The sequence below is a fragment of the Micromys minutus genome (assembly GCF_963924665.1).
Source record: "Micromys minutus genome assembly, chromosome: 19".
In the NCBI taxonomy this organism is placed as follows: Eukaryota; Metazoa; Chordata; class Mammalia; order Rodentia; family Muridae; genus Micromys; species Micromys minutus.
Genome location: NC_137954.1, coordinates 51,279,456 through 51,305,308, shown reverse-complemented (window position 1 = coordinate 51,305,308; position 25,853 = coordinate 51,279,456). Strand labels below are relative to the sequence as shown.

At 39.0% G+C, this 25,853-nt stretch overlaps 1 protein-coding gene and 1 pseudogene across 3 annotated transcripts in view; one reads left to right on the top strand and one right to left on the bottom strand.

Annotated features, from left to right (window-relative positions):
- Positions 1-25,853, bottom strand: part of FER (FER tyrosine kinase) — a 233,664-nt gene that overhangs the window by 173,649 nt on the left and 34,162 nt on the right. Inside the window, exons 3-4 of one of the 2 annotated variants that reach the window (XM_080932834.1) lie at positions 20,368-20,541; positions 14,205-14,304 (exon numbers count right to left, since the gene is read on the bottom strand). In XM_080932834.1, coding sequence (XP_080788960.1) covers positions 14,205-14,304; positions 20,368-20,541 — 274 coding nt within the window. The remainder of the gene's footprint in view (positions 1-14,204; positions 14,305-20,367; positions 20,542-25,853) is intronic. The other variant, XM_080932835.1, reaches the window with a different exon arrangement.
- LOC308432947 (rRNA-processing protein FCF1 homolog) lies at positions 132-725 on the top strand (annotated as a pseudogene). Its single transcript has one exon. The product of its transcript is annotated as an rRNA-processing protein FCF1 homolog (transcript).

The following is a 25,853-nucleotide window of genomic DNA, read 5'->3' as shown; positions in this document are numbered from 1 at the left end:
CACATATACACACACTCACACATACACACAATCACACATACACACGCTCATATCGATACTCTCAAACACACACACTCATTCACGAAAAACTATTTTTCCACTTAAAAAAGTCAATTGCCGGCAGCGTGAACATGGGGAAGCAAAAGAAAACAAGGAAATATGTGACTATGAAGCGAATGCTTAGTCTCAGAGATGAGCGACTTAAAGAAAAGGATAGGTTAAAGCCTAAAGAGAAAGAAAAGAAAGATCTGAGTGCGCTGAAGGAAAGAGAAGTCCCCCAGCATCCTTCCTGCTTGTTCTTCCAGTATAATACACAGCTGGGTCCGCCTTACCACACCCTTGTGGATACCAACTTCATCAACTTTTCCATTAAGGCCAAACTGGACTTAGTGCAGTCAATGATGGACTGTCTGTATGCCAAGCGCATTCCTTGTATAACTGATTGTGTGATGGCTGAAATTGAGAAATTTGGGCAGAAGTACCGTGTGGCACTAAGAATCGCCAAGGATCCATGATTTGACCGATTGCCATGCACACACAAAGGAAACTATGCCGACTGCCTGGTACAGAGAGTGACTCAGCACAAGTGTTACACTGTGGCCACAGTTGACCGTGATCTCAAAAGAAGAATCCGGAAGATCCCTGGCGTTCCTATTATGTACATTTCTAACCACAGAGACAACATCGAAGGGATGCCAGATGATTACGGAGCCCCTCGCTTCTAATTCTCACTCCACAGAATCCACCTACCGTTCTTGGACCAGCTAATTAAATACACTTTCTGTCAAAAAAAAAAAAAAAAAGTCAATTGCCATTCTGACCATTCTAGCCACCTGGGTACCATTCAGGACAGCCCTGACTGGACCACCCACCACAGCAGAATGAAATTAAGCAGTTCTTCCTATGTTGTCTGCACCCCTCACACTGGTCTCTATAAGTCTCTATAAGTCTACCAAGATTATTGTGTTAATAAGCGGGTTCACAGCGCTTCTCTGTTCGAATCCATCCAATAGCATCCCAGTTTACTCAGAGAAGCCCAAGTATTTGGCTGTAACGACCCCAAGTGACCCTAAGCTGTCTGGCCAGCTGTTCTCTCATCTTCTCATGCATCCACACCTTTCCTCAGCAGTCAGGAGAAGGAGGCACTATGTCCCCGGACAACACTAGATTAACCCCTCTATCTTCTTGGCCTCTTAGTTAATGGTCATCTGTCCATGACCTAATCTTGTGTATGCATGGGTGTACACATGTGTGTGTGTGTATGATCTTGTCTTTGCGTGTGCATGTGTTTGTTCATGTGTGTGCACGTGCGTGTACATTCCCATGTGCATGGGTGTGCAGGCCAAAGGAAAATGTCTGTTTTTCTTTTTGGTTCTCCATCTTCTGAATTAGGACCTCTCTCGTTAGCCCCGGAGCTCACTTCCCCAGCTGGTTGACCAGCCCCAGCACTGCTCCTACCTCTTCCTAATCAGTGCTGAGGTCAGGGTTAGCAGAAGTTCCATCTTTACATAGATGCTGGGATATGAACTTAGGTTCTTAAGCTCTTAGGCTCTGAGCCATATCTCTAGTCCAAAGACCTGTTCTTAATGTATGAATGGCATTTTGACATTTAGAACATACTATTAATATTAGTTTCTAATTTTTTCTCTCTCTAGTAACTCAAGACAAAAAACTAACATCTCTAAAGAGCTTCACACAAAGTGTGGAGGAAAAAGAGCCAAAGAAATAACTCCTCTTAATGTGTTTCCATGTGCTACTCAGGCTTGCTTATACAGGGGAAAACCTAAGAACGAATTACTATACTTTCACCTTATGCACATAAACAAAAGTCACAGATTTCTATTCCATGTCACATTTCAGTCTTTAAGGAAAATACTTAATAGTCATTGCATTCCCACACAGCTTTAGCACAATGCAAAGTGGGTTAGCAACTGAGACTGCTATTGCTCCAAACAATCCTGTGAGGTTGCTATCCTAGAGGGCAGCATCCATGTCATGAGCTGGCTGCTGAGTATCATCCACTGATGGCAGGATTAAGATGCCCTCACTTCCAGGCCTCCAAGGAACTGTTAGTGCTTCTCTCTGATGAAATGCCAAGTAGAAGCAGGGCGTCACAGAGAGGGAACGGTAGGAAAAGGCTGGTACAAGTCCCCACGTACACATTCCTGAGGACAACCCCACTAAGGCCCCAGTTCCTCAGTGCCTATCGCCTCCCGGGACTCAATGAGTTAACACACTGATGAGGTCACAGTCCCCAGGCTCCAACAGCTTTCCAAAGCCCACTGGCTGGCAACCAAACCTGAAAACTCTAGAGGAGGTTTTCAATGCAAACCATAACAACTGGTTTTTAGCAACTACCACACCCAAAATGAATTTCAGGCATGAGTCAAGATGATAGGTATTTAAATTCCAGAATATTTTCATTTATCACTCATACATGATTCTAATATAGAAATATTGTATCAGAATGATGGCTGTCCATTTTGTGAATTCTTTGATGAAATCAAGTAAGAGACCTTACAAAGTCTTCCTTATTTTTTTTAAAGTTTAGATTTGTTTAAAAAATAAAAATGAACCATCTATCTCAAGGCTGAACTCATTCTAAACTGCTTTTCACAATTAAAGTATTCTACAGAAATAACTCAAAAGAGGCAAAAACAAAACAAAACAAAAACAAAAAAAAATGTAGGTAGGGAGGCCCTCCATTCAGGTGGCAGATCCATTGGGATCCGCTACTGCAGGATTTAATTTAGAATGGTTTACAAATCAGGATGCTAGTTGCTGAGCCCAGCAACTATGTTACCTGTTGATTCTAAACTAAGGCTGTGTGGTGTTTTCCCTTACTTGGCACTGAGCTGGGTTCCAGAGAGAAAGGTGTGGTGGTGAAGTGGGGGTTCCTGCGAAGGGCACCACAGCTTGCCATGGGAATGTAGGAGCATGGCCTGGTGTGGCAGTGACCCGCTATGGGAATTAGTGAGTTCAGTAAAGAGATTTCTGAGCTCCAGGTCCGAGTCTGCGGAGATGAGAACAGGCCAGGCCCGCCTTGCCCTGCCTTTGCGTTTTGGAAAAGGTGACTAGACACTGGACACCTTCCAGATATATGAATCATAATCGAAGGGAGACCCCCTGAAGAACTAGATTCCAGAGAATCAAATAAAAATTATATTGATAATACTAAATTTTTGTCTTTAGATTTATATATTACAGAATGTACAGCTTTGAGAGTGAGTCTCATCATCAGACATGCTGAACTGACCTGCTTGAACTCCTGATATCAGGGACTTTCAGACTGATCCAGTCAAGACAGACATCAAAGACTACAACAATCCTTGCTGTGGCCTTAAGGATAAACAACTCCTCCATTTTCCTACCCCCCACAAAGATATCCCAATGCATATATGCAGCTGGAATGGTTATTTTAAGTTGTCTTTCTGGGGAATTTAGAAATGGTCATGATTTGAACAGGGAAGAAATATCTAGAATTGATTATGTAGCCATAGTCTCATTGGGGAAAAATCTTTATAACAGTTACTAAGTTGAAGTCATAATTTCTTACTTTGGTAAAGAATTTATTTTGATATAAATATAAGGTTTCTGTTGGTATGATATAAAATTGGGATTAATATTCTTACTCTCATATAGGTACTGTGCCTATAAAACACATTTAAGAATAGAAAGCTTGCAAAAAGTGAAAGCCTCAGTCCTTCTTAGAAAAAAGAAAAAACAATAAATGTATAGCAAAAAAAAAAAAAAAAAAACCTTGATTTTAGTATTGTATTCCTCAAATTTCTATATTCTTCTTTTTAACAAAACTTTTAAACTTTGACAATGTGGTTGAAATTACTTTCTTTGTGTTTGTATGTATGTAAAAGAAGATTTCCTTACAATATTTTAATCTTTATATACTTACTCTGGACACTGAATGGAAATAACTGGACATCACTGGAGTGTACAATGTAAAATCAAGAATGTACCCATTTAGCATATGCATGATGTCTGAAATAGTCCAAAATTTTGTGTTTGTTAAAACTGGGTTGTGTACTATCTACTGTAAATTTAAAAATTGTTTAGAAGATTTTTTTCCAGTCATAAAAAAAAAGAAGAAAAAGAAAAATAGAAGGCTTGGAGATCCCGTTGGGGAAGAACCAACTTCGCAGGAGCATTGTCACATCTGAGAGCACAGGAGAGACCACCACCACTGCTCAAATTTCTGTCCCAAGAGGAACCCTCCCGGAGCACTCAGGACACTGGAACCAAGGAGCAGTCTGAGACAGGATCCTTCAGGTTTCTTTCTATGCGCTGTGCTGACCCTGTGCCACAGCTGCTCTACTCAGACCCACTGGGAGAGAACTGGTCTCCCAATACTGCTGACACACAGGCTTACAGAAGGGTCAAGCCACTGACAGGATCAGCAAGACTAGCTAATTCCAAAGGCAAGTCTAAGAACCAAAGCAACAGAAACGTGGCATCATCAGGACCCAGTTCCCTCTCCACAGCAAGTCCTGAATACCCCAACACACTGGAAAAGCAAGACTCTGATTTAAAATAACAACTCATGATGATGTTAGAGGTCATTAAGGTCATAAATAACTCCCTTAAAGAAGACAACACAGGTAAAGAGGTGGAATCCCTTAGAAAGTTACAGGAAAACATGAGCAAACAGGTGAAGGAACTGAACAAAACCATCCAGGATCTAAAAACAGAAATAGAAACTGTAGAGAGCCATTTGTGCCGCACCCAAAGATGCCATGGGCTTCTCTCGAATGACTCAGCAAACAGAGCCATTGCCCAGCCCGAGAGACGTAGTGCGCATGTACCACAGACGTCACAGCCCGCTCTCGGGGCATGCTAATGAGTTACTGGAGGGCGCACCAATCAGGTAGCAACACGAGTCTCCTGGGCATATATAAGCAGTGCATTTTTTTTTCCACGTGGTCCCCTGCTCAGAGTGCTGTACAATAAAGGTTGTTCTCAGAAGAATCCTGTTGTCGCACATCGTTCCTGATGGCGGGACATGGGACGTGCAACAACAAACAATAAAGAAATCACAAAGGGAGACAACCCTGGAGAAAGAAAACCTAGGAATGATAGACACAAGCATCACCAACAGAACACAAGAAATAAAGGACAGAATCTCAGTGGCAGAAGATACCATAGAAAGCACTGACACAACAGTCAAAGAAAATGCAAAGTGCAAAAATTTCCTAAGCCAAAACATCCAAAAACTCCAGAACACAATGAGAAGATCAAACCTAAGGATAATAGGTATAGAAGAAAGCAAAGACTCCCAACTAAAAAGCAAACTAAATACCTTCAACAAAATTATAGAAGAAAACTTCTTTAACCTAAAGAAAGAAATGGCCATGAACATAAAAGAAGCCTACAGAACTCTAAATAGTTTGGACCAGAAAAGAAATTCCTCATGTCACAAAATAGTCAAAACAGCAAATGCACAAAATAAAGAAGAATATTAAAAGCTATAAGGGAAAAAGGTCATGTAACACACAAAGGCAGACCAATCAGAATTACACCAGACTTCTCAACAGAGACTATGAAAGCTAGAATATACTGGGCAGATGTCATATAGACCCTAAGAGAAACAAATGCCAGCCCAGGCTACTATATCTAGCAAAACTCTCAATTGACATAGGTGGAGAAACCAATATTCTATGACAAAACCAAATTTACACAGTATCTTTCCACAAATCCAGACCTACAAAGAATAATAGAAGGAAAACTCCAACACAAGGAGAGAAACCAAACCCAAGAAAAAGCAAAAAAGTAAGTCTTCCTTTAACTAACAAAAAAAAAAAAAAAAAAAAAAAGCCACACAAACAAAATTCTACCTCTAACAACAAAAATAACGGAAAACAAAAATCACTGTTCTCTAATATCTCTCAACATCAATGGACTCAATTCCCCAATATAAAAACACAGACTAACAGACTGGATATTTAAGGAGAACTCAACATTTGGCTTCAAACAGGAAACATGCCAAAGTGACAAAGACAGAGTAAAAGGCTGGAAAACAACTTTCCAAGCAAATGGTCCCACGGGGGGGGGGGGGGGGGGGGGGGGGGGACACATCATACTCCTCAAAGGAAAAATCCACTAAGATAAATCCTCAATTTTGAATATATATGTTCCAAATGCAAGGGCACCTATATCCAAAAAAGAAACCTTACTAAAGCTCAAACCATACACTGCACCTCACACAATAATAGTGGGAGACTTCAACACCCCACTCTCATCAAAGGACAGATGGTGGAAACAGAAACTGAACAGAGACAAGGAAGTTATACACCAAATGGATTTAATAGACATCTATAGAACATTTCATCCTAAAAAAAAGAATATACCTTCTTCTCAGCACTTCATGGCTCCCTCTCCAAAACTGACCATATAATTGGTCACAAAACAGGCCTCAACAGATACAAGAAGATTGAAATAATTCCATGCATCCTATCAGATCACCAAGGACTAAGGCTGGTCTTCAATAACAACAAAAACTACAGACAGCCCACATACACACGGAAGCTGAACAATGCTCTACTCCATGATAACTTGGTCAAGGAAGAAATAAAGAAAGAAATTGAAGACTTTTTGGAATTTAATGAAAATGAAGGCACAACATACCCAATTTTATGGAATACAATGAAAGCAGTACTAAGAGGAAAACTCATACCTCTGAGCGCCTCCAAAAAGAAACTGGGAAAAAAAGAAAAGAAACTGGAAAGAGCATACACTAACAATTTGACAGCACACCTAAAAGCTCTAGAACAAAAAGAAGCAGATGCACCCAAGAGGAATAGACAGCAAGAAATAATCACACTCAGGTGTGAAATCAACCAAGTAGAAAGAAAAAGAACTATACAAAGGATCAACCAAACCAGGAGTTGGTTCTTTGAGAAAATCAACAAGATTGATAAACCCTTAACCAGACTAACCAGAGGGCACACAGACAATATCCAAATCAACAAAATCGAAAAGTTAAAGAGATATAACAACAGAAACTGAAGAAATTTTAAAAAATCATCACATCCTACTACAAAACTGGAAAATCTAGAGGAAATGAACAATTTTCTAGACAAATACCAGGTACCAAAGTTAAAGCAAGATCAGATAAAACATCTAAACAGTCCCATAATTCCCTAAGGAAATAGAGCAATCATCAAAAGTCTCCAAACCAAAAAATACCCAGGACTAAATGGCTTTAGTGAGGAATTAAACCTTCAAAGAAGACCTAATACCAATACTCTCCAAACTATTCCACAAAATGAACCACAATTACTCTTAATACCTAAACCACACAAAGACTCAACAAAGAAAACTTCAGACCAATTTCCCTTATGAATATCAATGCAAAAACACTCAATAAGATTATCGCAATAACACATCAAAATGATCATCAATCACGATCAAGTAGGCTTCATCACAGGGATGCAGGGATGGTTCAATATATAAAAATTCATCAATGTAATCCACTATATAAACAAACTGAAAGAAACAAAAAACCACATGATCATCTCTCTAGATGCTGAGAAAGCATTTGACAAAATTCAACTCCCCTTCATGTTAACAGTCTTGGAACAATCAGGAATTCAAGGTCCATACCTAAACATAGGAAAAGCAATATACAGCAAACCAACAGCCAACATCAAACTAAATAGAGAGAAACTTGAAGCAATCCCACTAAAATCAGGGACTAGACAAGGATACCCACTCTCTTCCTACCTATTCAATATAGTACTAGAAGTCCAGGCCAGAGCAATTAGACCACAAAAGGAGGTCAAAGGGATACAAATTGGAAAGAAAGAAGTCAAAACATTGCTATTTACAGATGACATGATAGTGTACTTAAGTGACCCCAAATATTCCACCAGATCACTCCTACAGCTGATAAACAACTTCAGCAAAGTGGCTGGATATAAAATTAACTCAAACAAATCATTAGCCTTCCTCTACCCAAAGAATAAACAGGCTGAGAACGAAATTTGAGAATCACCACCATTCACAATAGTCACAAAGTATATAAAATACCTTGAGGTGACCATAACCAAGTAAGTGAAGGATCTGTATGACAAGAACTGCAAGTCTCTAAATAAAGAAATTGTAGTAGATCTCAGAAGATGGGAAGATCTCCCATGCTCATGGATTAGCAGGATTAATATAGTAAAAATGGACACCTTGTCAAAAGCAATCTACAGATTCAATGCAATCTCCATCAAAATTCCAACTCAATTCTTTATAGAGTTAGAAAGAGCAATTTGCGAATTTATTTGGAGTAACCAAAAAAAAAAAAAAAAAAAAAAAAGAAACAGGATATCAAAAACTATAAAACTATTCTCAACAATAAAAAAAACTTCTGGTGGAATCACTATCCCTGACATCAAGCTGTATTACATAGCAATAATCATAAAAACTGCATCTTATTGGTACAGATACAGGCAGGTAGATCAATGGGATAGAATTAAAGATCCAGAAATGAACCCACACACTTATGGTCACTTGATGTTTGACAAAGGAGCTAAAACCATCCAGTGGAAGAAAGAGCACTTTCAACAAATGGCGCTGGTCCAGCTGGCAGTCAGCATGCAGAAGAATGCACATCAGCCTATACTTATCTCACTGTACAAAGCTCAAGTCAAGTGGATCAAGGATCTCCACATAAAACCAGATGCAGTCAAACTAATAGAAAAGAAGGTGAGGAAGAGCCTTGAACACATAGGCACTGGGCAAAATTTCCTGAACAGAACAGCAAGGGTTTATGCTCTAAGACCAGCAATCAACAAAAGGGTCCTGATAAAATTACAAAGCCTCTGTAAGGCTAAGGACACTGTCAAGAGGACAAAACGGCACCCACTAGACTGGGAAAGAATCTTTACCAATCCTACATCAGATAGAGGGCTAGTATCCAATATAGAAAGAACTTAAGAAGTTAGACACCAGAAGATCAAATAATCTTATTTAAAAATGGGTTACAGGGCTAAACAAAGAATTTTCAACTGAGGAATGCCTAATGGCTAAGGAGCACCTAGAGAAATGAACATCATCCTTAGTCATCAGGGAAATACAAATCAAAACAACCTTGAGATGCCACCTCACACCAGTCAGAATGGCTAAGATCAAAACCTCAGGTGACAGCAGATGCTAGAGAGGATGTGGAGAAAGAGGAACACTCCTCCATTGTTGGTGGAAGCTCAAGCTGTTAAAACCACTCTGGAAATCAGTCTAGCAGTCCCCAGAAAATTGGGCATAAAAACTACCTGAGGACCCAGATATAGCACTCCTGGGCACATACCCACAAGATGCTCCCACATACAACAAGGACACATGCTCCACTATGATCATAGCTGCCTTAATTATAATAGCCAGGAGCTGGGAAGAACCCAGATGTCCTTCAACAGAGGACTGGATACAGAAAATGTGGTACATTTACACAATGGAGTACTACCCAGCTATTAAAAATAATTCGTTTATGAAATTCTTAGGCAAATAGATGGACCTAGAAAATATCATCCTAAGTGAAATAACCAATCACAAAAATACACCCAAGGTATGCACTCACTGAGAAGTAGATATTAGCTCAAAAGCTTGGAATACCCAAGATACAATTCATAGACCACATGAAGTCCAAGAAGAACCAAAGTGTGGATGCTTCCATCCTTCTTAGAAGGTGGAACAAAAATATTCTCAGGAGGAAACATGGAGAAAAAGCTTGGAGCAGAAGGGCCATCTAGAGACTGCCCCATCTGGGGATCCAGCCCATATTCAGCCACCAAACTCATATAATATTGCTCCGCCAAGAAGTGCATGCTGACAGGAGCCTGATTAGCTGTCTGCTGAGAGTTTGTGCCAGAGTTTGACAAATACAGAGGCAGAAGCTCTCCTTCCACCATAGAGAGAGTGGGTCCTTAGTGGAGGAGTTAGAGAAAGAGTTGAAGGAATTGAAAGGGTTTGTAACCCCATAAGATCAACAATACCAACCAATCAGAGCTCCCAAGAATTAAACCATTATCCAGAGTACACATGGACAAATCCATTGCTCCAGCTGCATATATGTAGCAGAAGATGGCCTTGTTGGGCATCACTGGGAGGAGAAGCCCTCGGTCCTGCCAAGGCTTGATGCCGCAGTGTAGCGGTATGTCAGGGTGAAGTTGGAAGGGATGTGTGCATGGGTGAACACCCTCATAGATGCATGGAAAGGGGTGATGAGATAGGGAAATCCAGAAAAGGGGATAACATTTGAAATGTAAATAAAATATATCCAATAAAATCAGTAGAAAGAAAGAAAAGAAAGGAAGGAAGGGAAGAAGGAAAGAAAGAAGGATGGAAGGAAGGAAAGAAAGGAAGAAAGAAAAGAAAAGAAAAGAAAAGAAATGAAAAGAAAAGAAAAGAAAAATAGAAGGCTTAGACCCAGTTCTTCTATAAATGCCATTACAAACTGACCTGAGATGTTTAGTCCTTTGAGTTAAAGGCCAAAGAGCAAATTCATGGCTCTGAGTTTACTGTTAGGTGTTTTCAAGATATTTTAATTAGAAATAGCTGAGGGTAGTTAATGGACAACAGTCCAAATTACTTTACATAGATAGTTTTCAAAAATGTCAGACATTCACAGAATATGGCATTTGAATGTTAGTCACTTGTTGAGATGTATCTGCTCGTAACAGCTCCTCATTTGTGGATTCAAAGACACTGAGCATCTCCACCTCCAGGTCAAGTAATACATTGTGTGGCTAGGTGGCCACTGGGCAGAAATTGCCTATTTCTCCTACAGACCTGTATCGTTCTTGAGAAGACACAAGTTACAGGTTCAGACAGCTTAGTTCTGCCAAGACAGAATAAGGCAGAGCTTAATAATTCCTGTTTTTGAAGGTCTGTCAGATATCCTGGGCTAGAAGGCTGAAGACAGATGTTCCAACTTCCTGACATACTGGGGCTGTATAGGTAGGTGCTACAATTTGTCTCAGTTCTGGAAGCTGTGTTAGGCTTCCTATATTTTCAGGTAATATTGGTCGCTCTCAGATTTCTGATGGGGTTGAGAGACTAGTAATAGACTCATAGCCAACCCAGGCTATTTAGCATTGAGAAAATAGTTTTCAGATAATATACAAGCTAACCAGGATATAACACGTGGATTTTAAGCCTTTCTTAAATTAGGATAGATAACAGTGTTCAATTTAATTGATAAAAATGATGGACTGGGTGTTAGGTGTATTTTGTATTTTGTTTTGTACAAAATGATAATAGTTGTGTTCAATTTACATCTGAGGAAAAAGAGTCTTTTAATTGGACAAAAAGGAGGAAGTGTTGTGGATGGCCCTGGTGCTGTTTGTATTTTGATGCTAATTCCACTTCCCCAAGAGGGACACTGCCTGTGACCCAGGAGTGAATTATGTACTCATGGGACTTCATGTGAACCTTCCCCTAATGAATAAAGATTTCTAGGAAATAATCAATGGTCAAGGAGTAGGTGAAACTTCCAGGTTGCAGAGGAGAAGAGAAGAGGCAGAAAAGGGGACTTGTTTTTGGACTGGTGACAGGTAGAGGCCAAAAATGTAGGTAGGGGAGGCCCCCAGTTGAGGTGGCAAATCCAATGGGACCCGATACTGAAAGATTTAAGTTAGAATGGCTTACAAGTTAGGTTGCTAGTTGCTGAGCCCAGCAATTGTACTACCTGTTGATTCTAAACAAGGAAGGAAGGAAGGGAGGGAGGGAGGGAGGGAGGGAGGGAGGGAGGGAGGGAGGGAGGGAGGGAGGGAGGGAGAGAAGGGGAAGGGAGGAAGAGAAGGGGGAGGGAGAGAAGGGGGAGGGAGGGAGGGAGGGAGGGAGAGAAGGGGAGGAAGGGAGGGAGAGGAAAAAATGAAATAACTCAAAGATATCATCAATTTGAATTGGCTATAAAGTACCACAGAACTATTCATAATTCTTGAATTCTTATGGAATTCTACTTCCCAATTACAGTAAACATGTCTTGAATGAGACTGAAGCTGTTCCCTACAGTTCCAGCAACAGGTTCTGCTCATCTGTCAGCCAGGATGGGGACTGCAGATGATCACGATCCCTTACACTCTTGTATTCCTCACAGAGAAAGGGACTTGGGAAGAGGCTGCATACATTCTAAGAATAAAAGAGGGTTAGAAGAGATCCCTTCTAAACTTACTGCAATGGTCTTATGAAACATAATCTAGATCCCTTTCCTCCACTAGGCCCATATGCATGTAAGAAAAGGCACTGACAGGAATGATTTGAAGATTGGTAAATATAAGACTCTAGAGTAATTTTAGTCACACAATTAGGTAGGCTACATTTGAATACAAATAAGTAACTTGTTTAAACATCTTTTCCCATTCTTCAATATATCCTCAAGTAAACTATAAAACTCTCAAAAAACATTTAAATTCCCTTTATTTAATACCATCTGTTTCAGTATGGTGTTGCTTATACTTTTTAAAATTAGCATTCATGACATTTATTCTTAAAACTAATTTTTTAGGGGTGGGAGAGATGGCTCGGGGGTTGAAAGAACTTATTGCTCTTTCAAAGAACTCGGAATGGGTTCCCAGCACACACACACACAGGCACACACACACACAGGCACACACACACACACACACACACACACACACACACACACACACACACACAGTGACTCACAACCAACCCTAAATCCAGTCCCAGGAACTCCAATGCTCTCTTCTGAACTCTATGGGCCCAGACTCACAAATCGTACATGTACCTAGACGTAGGCAAAACACTCAAACATATAATTTTTTTATATATTAAATCCCTTTTTTTAAGTGTGCTACATCTGGAATTTTAAGCATCTAAACACAAGAATACAGGTGTAAATCAAGTCTATTTCCATAGTATGAACAAACGTAAAAATCTGAGTTCACAGCACTTGAGAGCAAACAGCTATCCGTACAAATGAGAGGGGGAAGTGTGAGTTACACAGTCTAGGGAGAGCTGCTGCTTCCATTTTCACTAGGAAGTGTTACGGAACTCCTGTTCTCCATCAGAAGCAGGAAAACTAACCAGACTACAGAAACTAAAATCACATGGTTGGCTTCAACTCTCCCAGCGTGAATTTAAAATGTGTAAACGTGTGTTTGTGAGAGTTTCTCAGGGTTTAGAGGTACAGCTCGGAGAAGGGTAAAGCACTTACCCCAGGTTCTATCTACAGCCAAAGAAAGAGAAAGAAATAAAGTGGAAAGATGAAGAAAAAAGAGAGGAAGGGAGGAAGAAGGAGAGAGAAGGAAAGAGGGAGGAAGAGAGCGGGAGAGGGAGGGAGGAAAGGAGAAAGGGAAGAAGAAAGAGAAGGAAGGAGGGAGAGAGGAAATGAGGGAGAGAGGGAAGAAGGAAGAAGAGAAAGAGCAGCAGAAGGAGGGAGGCAATTAAAAGAACTGTCTTCAGATGTTCCCCCTGCCTTGCTCCTACTGTTTCACCAGGCTTACAAAATCACCTATATGCATATTTCTACATGACAAGCATTAAGTACAAAGACTGCTTAAAACATCACAACACGAACTTTGTGTTTAAGTACAAATGGTCTACATCATTAAAAACAGGTATCTTATCGACAAATGGTGATGAAGTAAGTGCCTTCCCTTACTAGTCATTCCCAACAGGTATGAGTCATGTGAGCAAGAGTCCAGCTCAGTTAACTCCACTCAGTACTGGTGTTGGGGGTCTGCTATGGATTTATAACATAATTAACTCCCAAGGCAGACGCAGTCAACTTTACAAATGTATGTAAAGCATTCTCTAAAATGACAAAGAAGTCATGACAATACATGTGAAACTTGAAAAAGCCTCTAAATTAATAAGGACAAGCCAATCCCAAAATAGGTAAGGTACATGGAGGAACATGAAAAGTAAACTGTAAACATGGATTCATTTTCATATAGAGTTGATGAAATTGAGTAACAAGTAGTAAATTTAATACTCTCTAAGTAAAACGAATGCAAAAACAATATATCCAGTCCATTCATCCTTTACAAATACTACAAAACTCCACTAATGAAAACTACTCAAAACACAAAGAGAACTTGCAGCAGTTCAACAGCCAGTCTCCTCTGACGTAGTCTAAGATTTATAGAATGTAAACTACACCAGGTTGAAAATTCTCCTGCTTACAAAAATGTCAGTGAGTCGCCTGATAGAAGCCATCACACTGAACACTTTCTCTGACGCTGTCATACCTTTGGCTAAGGCTTCTTTATATTTCTCTTTGGCAGAATTCATTTCTTTTATTAATTGTCGATAGCTTGATTTTAATTTCTCCAATTCTGTCTTTGTGACCTGTCAAAGACACAATATGCAGAAAAATTTTAAGTGTTTACATTTAAATTGGTCAACAGTTCACATTCTAAAGCATTAGTTGATGTATATTTATGACTTAGAAGTGACAACTACTCTTTATCAGAAAATTACAAACAAACTAAAAATCAGTTTTAAAATCCATGATGAATTCAATATGATACAAAACCATATAAACTTTCTTCAGGAGACAAATCAAGAAGAACAGAATTCTAGGAGACATGATCTCAGAGCAAACACCCTGGTTCTGTGGCTCTTGCAACCTTTCCTCCCCATGCTCCACAATGAACCCTGAGCCTGAAGTTCAGGAGGGGTCGGTCGTCAGTGTGTAAGGACAGAAGCGGTGTCTAAGGCTTCCCTGCAGGCCATATCCTCACATGTATGCTGTCTTCTGACTGTGCTACACAGAAACACACTGTAGTTCTCTAACACAGGATATAGTACAGAGAAGCAAAACAGCTTCTTCTTAATAAGGGAATGGCCCATTTGGCAATGGTCAGCTCTGAAAATAAACATTCAAATAATGTGTGAGCTGGCAGGTTATATTTGGGAATGTATATGTACATACATATATGCATGCAACAATGATTAATGAATGAAGAGACCGTGAATTTGAAAGAGAGCTGGAAAGGGTATATGAGAGAACTTGGAAAGAGGCAAGGAAGAAATGCTATAATTACATTATACTCTCAAAACTTTTTAAAGTTAGAAAAAAAGAAAAAGAAATCATCTATGATCCAAAGGCTAAGAAATCAATTTTCTATGTATAAATCTGTGCCTTAAATTTTAACTTTAATTTACTTTTTGGCAGCTATACATCTGACAAATGTCTAGAATGTACAAAAAAAACTGTAAGAAACAAAATGAACGACCCAATCAATAAATGGCCTGATGGACTGGAATAAATGGCCAGTTAGCAAAGGTGAAGTAAAATGCCCCATGTCGTGAGAAAGGAAATGTGCAGCCAGCAGAGGAGAGCAGATCAGCGAGGGCATCCATCAATCACCACAGGCATCGTTCCCTGCACCACTCCACTCCTGGCAGTGATTTTTTACTTCTCCTTAATAAAAGTCTTTATCTCCTTTATTAAAGAATTACAGTGAGTTTCTACTTCACCCCAGAGGGGCGGCCATGAAGAAAACAAGTAACAGAAAATGATCCCTTGAGGATATGAACCAAGAGGAACCCTTGTATACTGCTGATGGAACTGTAAACCCATCCAACCTCTCTAAAAATCATTATGGAGGTTTCACAAAACAGAAACATATCTACCATCTGACCTACACATACCACTCCTGGGCGTTTACCCAGAGGACTCCTGTGCAACATGTTACCAAGATACTCGCGCACTGATATTTGCTGTGAAATTGTTCACTGAAGCTAAACAGAACCACAGTAAGTGTACAAGAAGGAAGGACTGGGTAAGGAAATGTGGTATATACACAATGACATTCTTTCCAAGCAGAAAGAAGAATGAAGTCATGTTATCTACACAAGGCAATGGTGTCAGATAGAGACAACCATATTAAGCAAATTAACCCGGGCTCGGAATAAGAAGTGTCAGTGTTTTCTCATATCGGGAGTTCTTAGACTTTATATACTCAGGTAAAATCACTTGTGCACATATTTCAAACTGCAGAGAAGAGCAAAGGGCAGTGCTGGAGGAGGAGGAGGAGGACAGAGAGGAGAACAGGCCCTGCGTCGGCACGGTGAATGTGAAGACAGTAACGACACACTCCACTCACTGTAAAATATTAAAGAGCAAACTGAAAACTGTTTCTGTTTGTCCTGTTAAGATCACTTCTGTGTATATGAGTGTACATAAGTGTTCCGCATGTGGCTAGTGTTGGTGCAGGCCAGAAGATGGCATCGGGTGCCCTAGAATTAATTACAGGCAGTCATGAACTAACATGAGAGTTCTGGTAACTGAATCTGGGAAACTCTAGAAGAACAGTCACTGCTCTTAACTGCAGAGCCATCTCTCCAACCCCCAAGAGTTTTTATTTAAATAGTACAAGATAACTGGCTTATTAAACAACAGAAACTTTTCTTTAAAGGAAAAAAAAACAACCTACTCTAAATGGTTTAAAACAATAAATGAGTATGATGTGTCCAGACTGTATTCTCTGTAAAACTATATTCCGTCAGTAGCTGTAATGTGCTTGTCTTTACGGGTTGTTGCTGATGCTGTTCCTCACGTTCATTGACTCTGAGATGGGAAAGCGTTCCGCTTGCAGAGACACTAATTAGAAACAAGCAACTGTAGTCAAAACACTACCATGGTACAAGATAAAGACAAACCTGACCCCTGGTCATCTGAGAATCTTTCAATAACTACACCATCTAAAAAGGGACAGCACCAAAACCTGCAAAAAGAGTGTATCACTCTATATATAAGAGACCTCAGAGACTGGACCAGAAAACTCCTGGAGCTAGTAAACTCTTCCAGCAAAGAGGAAGCATGAAAAAATGACACACAAATATCAGCAGCCTTCCTATATACAAACACAAAAACCCTGAGAAATGTATTAGGGGAAATCGAAGTGTACACTGCAGAAATGTAAATGGGGGCAGCTGATCAGAAGGGTTCTCAGAAAACGACAGGCATAACTGCCAAGTGACCCAGTTGTACCACTGCTAGGCATACTCCCAAAGGGCTCTATATCCTACCACACAGATACCTGCACATCCATGCTCACTGCTGCTCTAGTAAGAATCATTAGGAAACAGACTCAGCCCAGGTGTCCATCACCTGGTAAATGGATCATGAAAAGGTGGTACATATACACAATAGAATTTTACTGGGCTGTAAATAAAACTGTAATGATCAGATTTGCAGGAAAACTAACAGAACTGGAAAATACTACACTGGGATAACACAGGCCCAGAACATCACACATTGCATATTATTTCTCAAGCAGCTCATAGTTTCGATGTTTTAGATTTGTTTACTGAGAATGTCTGAAGAGATCAGGTGGAGGGGATGTTAGGGGTAAGGGTAGGAGAGCCCATGAGATCAGTTTAGAAACGGGATGGGATGGAGGGAAAAGGACAAGTGCAGGGTTAGGGGAAGGGTAACCAAACGAAGGAGGCACAATGAGATCCCACAGAAACCTGCTACTTTGTAAGCTAACTACAATACTTTTTAAACAGTTTAAATGGAGGTACCTTGAATAGGTACCAGTCCCAAAAGCCATAGGCTTTTCAACAAAATTCCCAATACCTGGGATGGAATACTTCCCTGTAAGTTGATAGCTACGAAGGTACCAGGCACAAAACAATACAGGATATTTCCATTTCTCCTGAATGGTAGAATTCTACTACAGAAGATGGCACGCTGAGAGAAAGGTCATCAGGGGCATTGCCTAGATGTGCGTCTTGCTAGCTCCAGCACTGACCTGCTGTGCATCTATCCACTGCTGCACAGTAATCTGAGTGCTGGGAAGGTAATCAACTCCGCTCCTCAGGACCTGAGGCCTGCTCCTAAGGAGAGAGTTCGTGCCTGGTGCTATAGACCTAAAAACAAGGCCACGATACAGGGAAGGTCAAAGACTGTAGGAGTAAACTCCTTTATAAATGTGTGTGTTTACAGTGATCAACTAACAGTGCCCTGGGTTTTGGCCAGAGAAGCTTTTTTTTGCAGTAGACAGTAGTTAAAGACACAAGATGCTAAGAATAGACTGTTGAGTGCTCAGCCCTTCAAGGAACTCCTCACCACCCTGTCTAAGGTTTAGGGAACATCTCAAAAGATGGGAGAGAAAAACTGCTGGAGACAGATGTCAGGGAAAGGGGACATAACAGACTGTCTCTAGGCAGGACACAGCCGCTGCACTCTGAACCTCCGGTAGCTATGGTTACTTGCACAGGGCCTACATAAGACTGGACCTGTCAACATTCAGTCATGAATGAGGGAAGGCTCTTGGAGCCCTGCTCCTCCCAGTAAGGCTACAGAAGTTGATGGCTGCTAAGGAATAGAACATCCACTGTCTTCAGTGGGGCAGCCAGGGATAACCTACTCTCTACACACATAACCTACTGGTGCCCAGGTCAAACTCAAACTCAGTATGTCACAAAACAAAGGGGCTGACATTGGGAGGCTGACTTCCTAAGGTGGGATGACAAGGTAGGGAGGGTGAAAGAGAATGGGGTGCCAAGTGAGACCAGACTGAGATATACATAAGTATGAGAGTCTCAAAGAACATATTACCTTAAAACAAACAAAACAAAAAAAAAATACTTGCAAAAAGGGTTGCCCCCTTCAATTTTCAAGGAATGTCAGAGTTCTTCTAAAAGAAAGTATGCCTCACCAATACTCTCGATGACACAGATGGCATTTTGTGAATAAAAAATAAAAATAAAAACTCTCAACAACTATTAGGTAAATATAAATAAATCCAAAGCACTATCCTTTGAAGAAAAAAAAAAGCACTGCTTAATCTTTGAAGCTATTCAAGAACTGATTCATTATTCTGTGAACAAATTCATTAGACAAAAATCATTTACCTGGCTTTTCCTAAACACTGTATTTTAGGATATCCAAATGGTTGCTAAAAGATCCTTTGTCATTTGTTTCCCCCTTTGAGACAGAGTCTCTATACAGAGTCCAGGCTGTCCTGGAAATCACTGTGTTAATTAAGCAATCTTTTAAACTCATAGAGACCCACCTGCCTCCACCTCCCAAGTGCTAGGATTAAAGGCATTCACCACTATACCAGTGCCCCAAAAATTCTACTTGACTATTTTTTTTTAAGTTGCATTCAGAAATAAAAGATATAAAAGACTTTCCATTGGGCTGGAGAGATGACTCAGCAGTTATGAGCACTGACTGATCTTTCAGAGGTTCTGAGTTCCATTCCCAGCAACCACATGGTGGCTCACAACCATCTGTAAAGGGATCCGATGCCCTCTTCTGGTGTGTCTGAAGACAGCTACAGTGTACTCACATACATGAAATAAATAAGTCTTTACAAAAAAAGACTTTCCGTTGTAGAACTACCAATAAGAGAGCCAGGTGTGGTGGCACATACTTTCTCCCAGCGCTCTGGGAGAGCAGAGCTCTAGGCATTCAAGCCAATGACTACAGAGGGAGTTCCCAGACAGCCATGGTTACATAGTAAAACCCTAACTGAAACAAACAGAAGAATGAAAGTAAAATTAAGGAATTTAATTAAATAACATTATCTAATTTCTTCAGTTAGTAAATGGTATTTTTCAAAAATAAATAGAAAGAACAACCTAAGGGACTAAAAGGAAATTATTCAAATGCAACTTTTATGTCAGATTACATCTCAACTAAAACCAATAGAAACCACTTAACAGGCAAGTGTTTCAATACAGGGGGTTTAGTAACATTTAATTTCTGTCATTTTAAAATGGATTAATCAAAGTGTTCTTATTTCTAAAAAGAATCCCTATAGTACCAATATATGGTAAAATGGTTTTGGATAAATGAAACCAGGGGTTTCCCTTCAATGACCCAATACTGGGAAAGAACGTGAGCGTACATAAAGCGGGGGGGACCTTGGTGACAGCTACAGGGCAGACATGCTGCTCTTTCTTCTATGTGGAAGCTCTGTAACTCAAGTGCTAAGAACACTGACTAAGGTATTAACACGAGGAAGTGGATATAATGTGTGTGAGTGCCCTGCTCTCCTGCAGTGCTCACGGAGGCCGAAGAGGAAACCAGAACAAGGTTGTGAGCAGTCATGTGGGTGCTGAGAATTAAACCTGGGTCTTTGGAAGAACAGCAGCCAGTGCTCTTAACCACGGAGCCATCTCCCCAGTTCTAAAAACTATCTCAGTAAATAAAATTTACATATTCCACATAATAACAAGGTCTCTGAGGCAAAGATTAATATTATGTTATCTCTTTCTTGGGATTGAAATGACATCTTATAATCAGTAACATTCTGTACACAATAAAGTATCACTAACAACAAACATTTCTTATCAGAAATGACAATTTTAAGCTCAAACAGGACAAAACATTAACATAGCTTTTTAAAAAATTCTTTTTAAAGAAGCACTGAATCCAGGCAGACATACCTTGATCATCTCTGCCTCTATCTGCTGGTGAATGCCTACATAGCTCTTCTTTACCTGCTGCTTGTCCTTGATCATCATGGTGAGCCTGTGCAAGGGTCCAGAGTTCAAGTCCTCTGCGTGTGTCTTCATTATCCTACTAAGCTGTTCTGTCTGCTGAATCATCAGTAGCCAAGACTTTAAAATAATAACAATAATAACAAATTAGCATTTGTATTAGAAGTTCCCACTCAACTATGATTTAAATGGTCAAGAGTTATAGATGTTTAGTTTTTTAAGAACTTTTACATTATAAATAACAGGTTCTTGCAAAACTGTACAATAAATTATGAAAGATTTGTAGCCAACATCCTCAAGTACAAATGCTTCCGATATCATTGAAAGCCTAGGCAGAGTACTGTGCTGTGCCCTATCATATTTGCATGAGATCTGAAAATATGATGACTAACCCGCTCTTGACCCCAAAGAGTAATTTAAAACTCAAGTACGCCTTTGTTAAGATCTAGACTCTAACAAACTGAGCATGGTAGCTCCTGGAGGTAATGTCCGCACTCAGAAGGGTACAGTATGCAAACTGCCGTAGGTTTGGGGCCAGCCTGAACTACATAGTGAGTCAGGCCAGCCTGAACTACAGTATGAGACATTGTCTCAAAACTAAGCAAAAAAGAAAACAAAAAGATGTAATTAATTTATTAATATCCCTTTTAGTTGGTTGCTTTTAGTTGATTAATAAATATTTAAAGCATCAAAACCCATACAACAAAAACATGAATACTGTCTTAAAGTAAAATGTATAACTTTTTATTTAAATTTTCCAGGATTGCTGAATATGAGCTTTTGTAGTAAGATCTGATGATTCTTTTAATTTCCTCAGTTTCTGTTGTTATGTCTTCCTTCTCATTTCTGATTTTGTTAATTTGGATTCTGTCTCTAGGCCTTTTGGTTAGTTTGGCTATGGGTTTATCTATCTTGTTGATTTTCTCAACACATTTGTCTTTGTTGATTCTTTGTATAGTTTTCTTTATTTCTATTTGGCTGATTTTGCCCCTAAGTTGGAGTATTTCCTGCCATCTACTCCTCTTGGAAGTGTTTGTTTGTTTCTGTTCTAAAGTGCTACGGTTTGCTTGCTGTTAAGTTGCTTGTATAAGATCTCTCCAATTTCTTTATGAAGGCACTTAGTATTATGAATTTTCCTTTTAACACTGCTTTCATTGTGTCCCAGTGAAATTGGGTATGATGTTTCTTCATTGCATTAGACATAGTCTTTGATTTCTTTATTACTTCCCTGACCAAGTTGTCACTAAGCACAAAGTTCTTCAGTTTCCATGGGTATGTGGGTTTTCTATTGGTTTTTGTTGTTGTTGTTGTTGTTGTTGAAGACCAGACTTAGGACAGGGTGATCTGATAGGATGCATGGGATTATTCCAACTTTCTTGTATCAGTTGAGGCATGTTTTGTGAAAAATCATATGGTCAATTTTGGAGAAGGAACCTTGAGGTGCTGAGAAGGTGTATTATTTTGTTTAGGGTGAAGTGTTCCGTAGATGTCTGTTAAGTCCATTTAGTTCATCACTCCTGTTAGTTTCACTGTGTCTCTTTTAGTTTCTGTTTCAATGACCTGTCCATTAGTGAGAGTGGGGTATTGAAATCTCTTATTATTTCTGTGTGGAGATCAACATGTGCTTTGAGCTTTAGTAAATTTTCTTTTATGAATGTGGGTACCCTTGCATTTGGGGTATATATAATCAGAGTTGAGACTCTCTTGGTGGATTTTTTTTTTTCTTTAATGAATATGAAGTGTCCTTTCCCATCTCACTTAATAACTTTTGGTGAAAGTCTATTTTATTGGATATTAGAATGGCAACTCCAGCTTGTTTGTTGGGAGTATTTGCTTGGAAGACTTTTTTCCAGCCTTTTACTCTGAGGTAGTATCATTCTTTGTTATTGAGATGTATTTCTTGTATTCAGTCTGTTAGCTTATGTCTTTTTATTGGGGAATTGATTCCATTGATATTTAGAGATATTAAAAACAAATGATTTTTAGTTTCTGTTATGTTTGCTATTGTAGGTGGCATTGTGTGCATGTGATTCTCTCCTTTTGGCTTTGTTTTGAGATGATTAATATCGGTTTTTCATTGGTGTAGGTACCCTCCTTGAGTTAAGAGTGCTCCTTCTAGAATCCCCTATAGAGGAGGTAGAGGCAGGAAAATCAGAAGATCAAGGTCACCCTCATCCATACAGCAAGTTCAAAGCCAGCCTAGGCTACAGAAGATCCTGTCTCAAAAAGTAAACAAAAACAAATAACCAAGCTCCTAAACTGATTACAAAGTAAACTGTAATCTTTAATATCTAATCCTGCACTTAGTCACTGTATTGCAGACTGAAGTGAAGGAGGACGTCATGTGCTTCCGGCAGGCTACTACTTCAGAACACTACTCTGTAACATGATTACATCCAAGCGAAGAAGTCCCAAGTCCATGTATGTGTCACTCTTGACATGACATGCTTTGTTACAAAGCTAAAGATGAAAAGGAAAGAGACATCTTCCATAACTTTATTTTTAACTAACTAACAATAATGGTATCCTTTACAACCTCATTAAATGAGAAACTGAGTAAAGAAAGTCTTTTTCTAACCAATCCAAATCCAACACAGGAAAATTAGGAACAAGAGCAAGTTAAGATAGAGATATTAATAGCACACACTTCACTTCACCCCAGGAAAACAAAACATTAGTCTGAGAGTCTGTTTGTAATTATATAACATTATTCCGACTTTGTAATAATATAGTTAAAATACTAACATTTACTACTTTTATATTAAATCTGTGATGTTTGAATAGTTTGTATAGTTTTTATTCTTTTGTTTTGTAGTCAAAAATAAAATTTACCTAAAAGTAAATCTATCACTTCTAATTAACAGCTTAAAAATCATTCAAATTTAGAAAATTTTCCTGCTTCCCAACTATCCATAAGAGCTTAGTTACATCCACTAAGTAAAGCCCAAGATTTATAAAATGATCAACGTAAGTGATAAAATGACAAAACTTTTGCATTGGAAACCAAGAGGCCAATGGTATCAATTACACCAAAATGACTGACTATATAAATATTTAAAATGTAAAGTGCATGCTCAGCATATTAAAACAAAAACTAGAGAGAGAGGAAACATGAACCTTTTAGGGATGAAAATAACTCAGCAGTTAGGAGCACTGGATGTTTTTCAGAGGACAGGGGTTTGAAGCCCACATTACAGCTCTCAACCATCTGTAATTCCAGTTTCAGGCAAGCTCACACCAGTTCCAAGGGATGTCTGCCATCTGCAGAGCTCTTTGAGCACTGCACACACGGAGCACAGACAATTGTAGTTAAAGCAACCACGCACATGCCTGTTTTAGAAGAAAACATCCTTTCTTGTCTTACCTCTGAACTAGCAAGTATGTGGTAAGATGAATCAGTTTCTCATAACAGGTAGTAATTGAAGTGTTCCGGGCTTATTTATACCAAAAAGTATGTATTCTGGGATACTGAGTAAAAGAACAAACTACTAATAGACCTATAACTACAGCAAGGTATCGAAAATCCTCAACAAGATGGTTCAAGCTTGAAAAATACCTAAATAATAGTGTCAAAATAGCTTTGCGCTGTAGATTTTATCCCCCAAGGACTTGATTGCTTTCATCTTGGTTGAATCTTTTCACAAACTCAACATTCCTTGAAGAATGCATTGTTTCTTCACTACATAATAACTCAAAATAAATGATCTTTTGGAGCAACTATTTTTATTTGAGTTTGCCTATTACATAAGGAAAATGTTGGAGTCTCTAAGTCCTTAGGGGATACAGAAATCCAGAAAACAACTCATTAAATTTCCATAAAACAGAGTTTTCAAAGACTCAACTCCAAGTACAAAGGAATCTTTAGATGTGCCCCAGTCATAAAAACTGCTCTATGTTTTCTTCACATCTTGATTTCCCTGCTCCAACCCATCTCTAACCTGGCTGCAATCAGAAATAATTGAGTCTTTTAAAAATGTCAGTTTGGGGATTCTGTGAGCAGAAAGCCTGATGAAGCAAGCTTCTCACACTGAGCAGAGGGTCGGTGCTTTAAAGCTCCCTAAGTAATTCTACTGTCCAAGGTCTCTTGTAACAGAGAATTTGTCTCACTAACTATTTCTTCACTGTACAAAATTAAACACTAGAAGTCACAGGGTTTATAGATGTGCTAGGTGTACAGCATTCAAAACATTCATCAGGGATGAATTAAAAATCACAGCAGCTTTATCCAACTTCACATATATTAAATGATTAAGGAACACACTACAATTCCAAGGCATTTCATCTTGGAATGATTAGAAACATGCCTGTCAAGGAAAGAGGGCTGTACCCTGTGGGATCCTGGAAGTGGAGAAGAGATTACCTAAAGCAAGAGACCAAGCTACAGTAGCACATGCAGGTGAGTTTGTTTCATAATGAAGGACTAAGCGATGGCAGCCAACAAAGGACTAGAGTGCACAGCTGAAGTGTATTCCTAAGCAACTGAACTCAGCTGGGTACCATTCATGCATTCGCTAGAGCTTCCTCCACCGCCATACATGAGGAAACGCACATAAAGCTCAACTAGTCCCTTAACGCAACACATTTTAAATAAATATTAAATAAAACCTAACTCTGCATCCTGAGAATTATATAAATTATATAGTATTATAGTATGATGATACAGTTATATTTCATATACAATGTATTATACGGCCATTAAATATTAACTCTAGACAATCAAAAACATTTTTCAATGTAGTATATGAATACTGCTAATATTTCTATCTACTTTGTGTTTAAAGAGTTAATCAATATCTCCTTTCAAATAAATGTTATTGATGATTTCTTTTTTTTTCAATGAAATCAAGAGCCAGTTCTTTGAGAAAATCAACAAGATAGACAAACTTTTAGCCAAACTAACTATAAAAGGCAGACAGACCGTTTATATATTTTTATACCTTATTTTTTATTACTTTTTTATTATTTTAAAGATTTGATAGTGTGCATTAAGATCTTCCCAATTACAATGAGCATAAAGTACATGTAAAACAGAATGTAACCCGTAATTAGTCAAAGTTTTCTTGGTATGAAAGGATTAAGCATAATGGTTTCTTCTTTTCTTTCTTTTTTTTTTTTTTTTTTCCTTTTATTGAACTTCATATAGTCTGTGAGTTGTTTCTGGGGTATTCAGAGCTTTCTGAGGATAGTATCCAATTATCAGTGACTGCATGTTATGTCTGTTCTTTTGTGACTGGGTTACCTAAATAAGGATGATATTCTCTAGATGAATCTATTTTCTTAAGAATTTCATTAAGTCATTGTATCTGATAGCTGAGTAGTACTCCATTGTGTAAATGTACCACAATTTTTGTATCCATTCATCCATCTACTGAAGGACATCTGGGTTCTTTCCAGCTTCTGAGGATTTCTTTTATCACTATAATGTGTAGAAA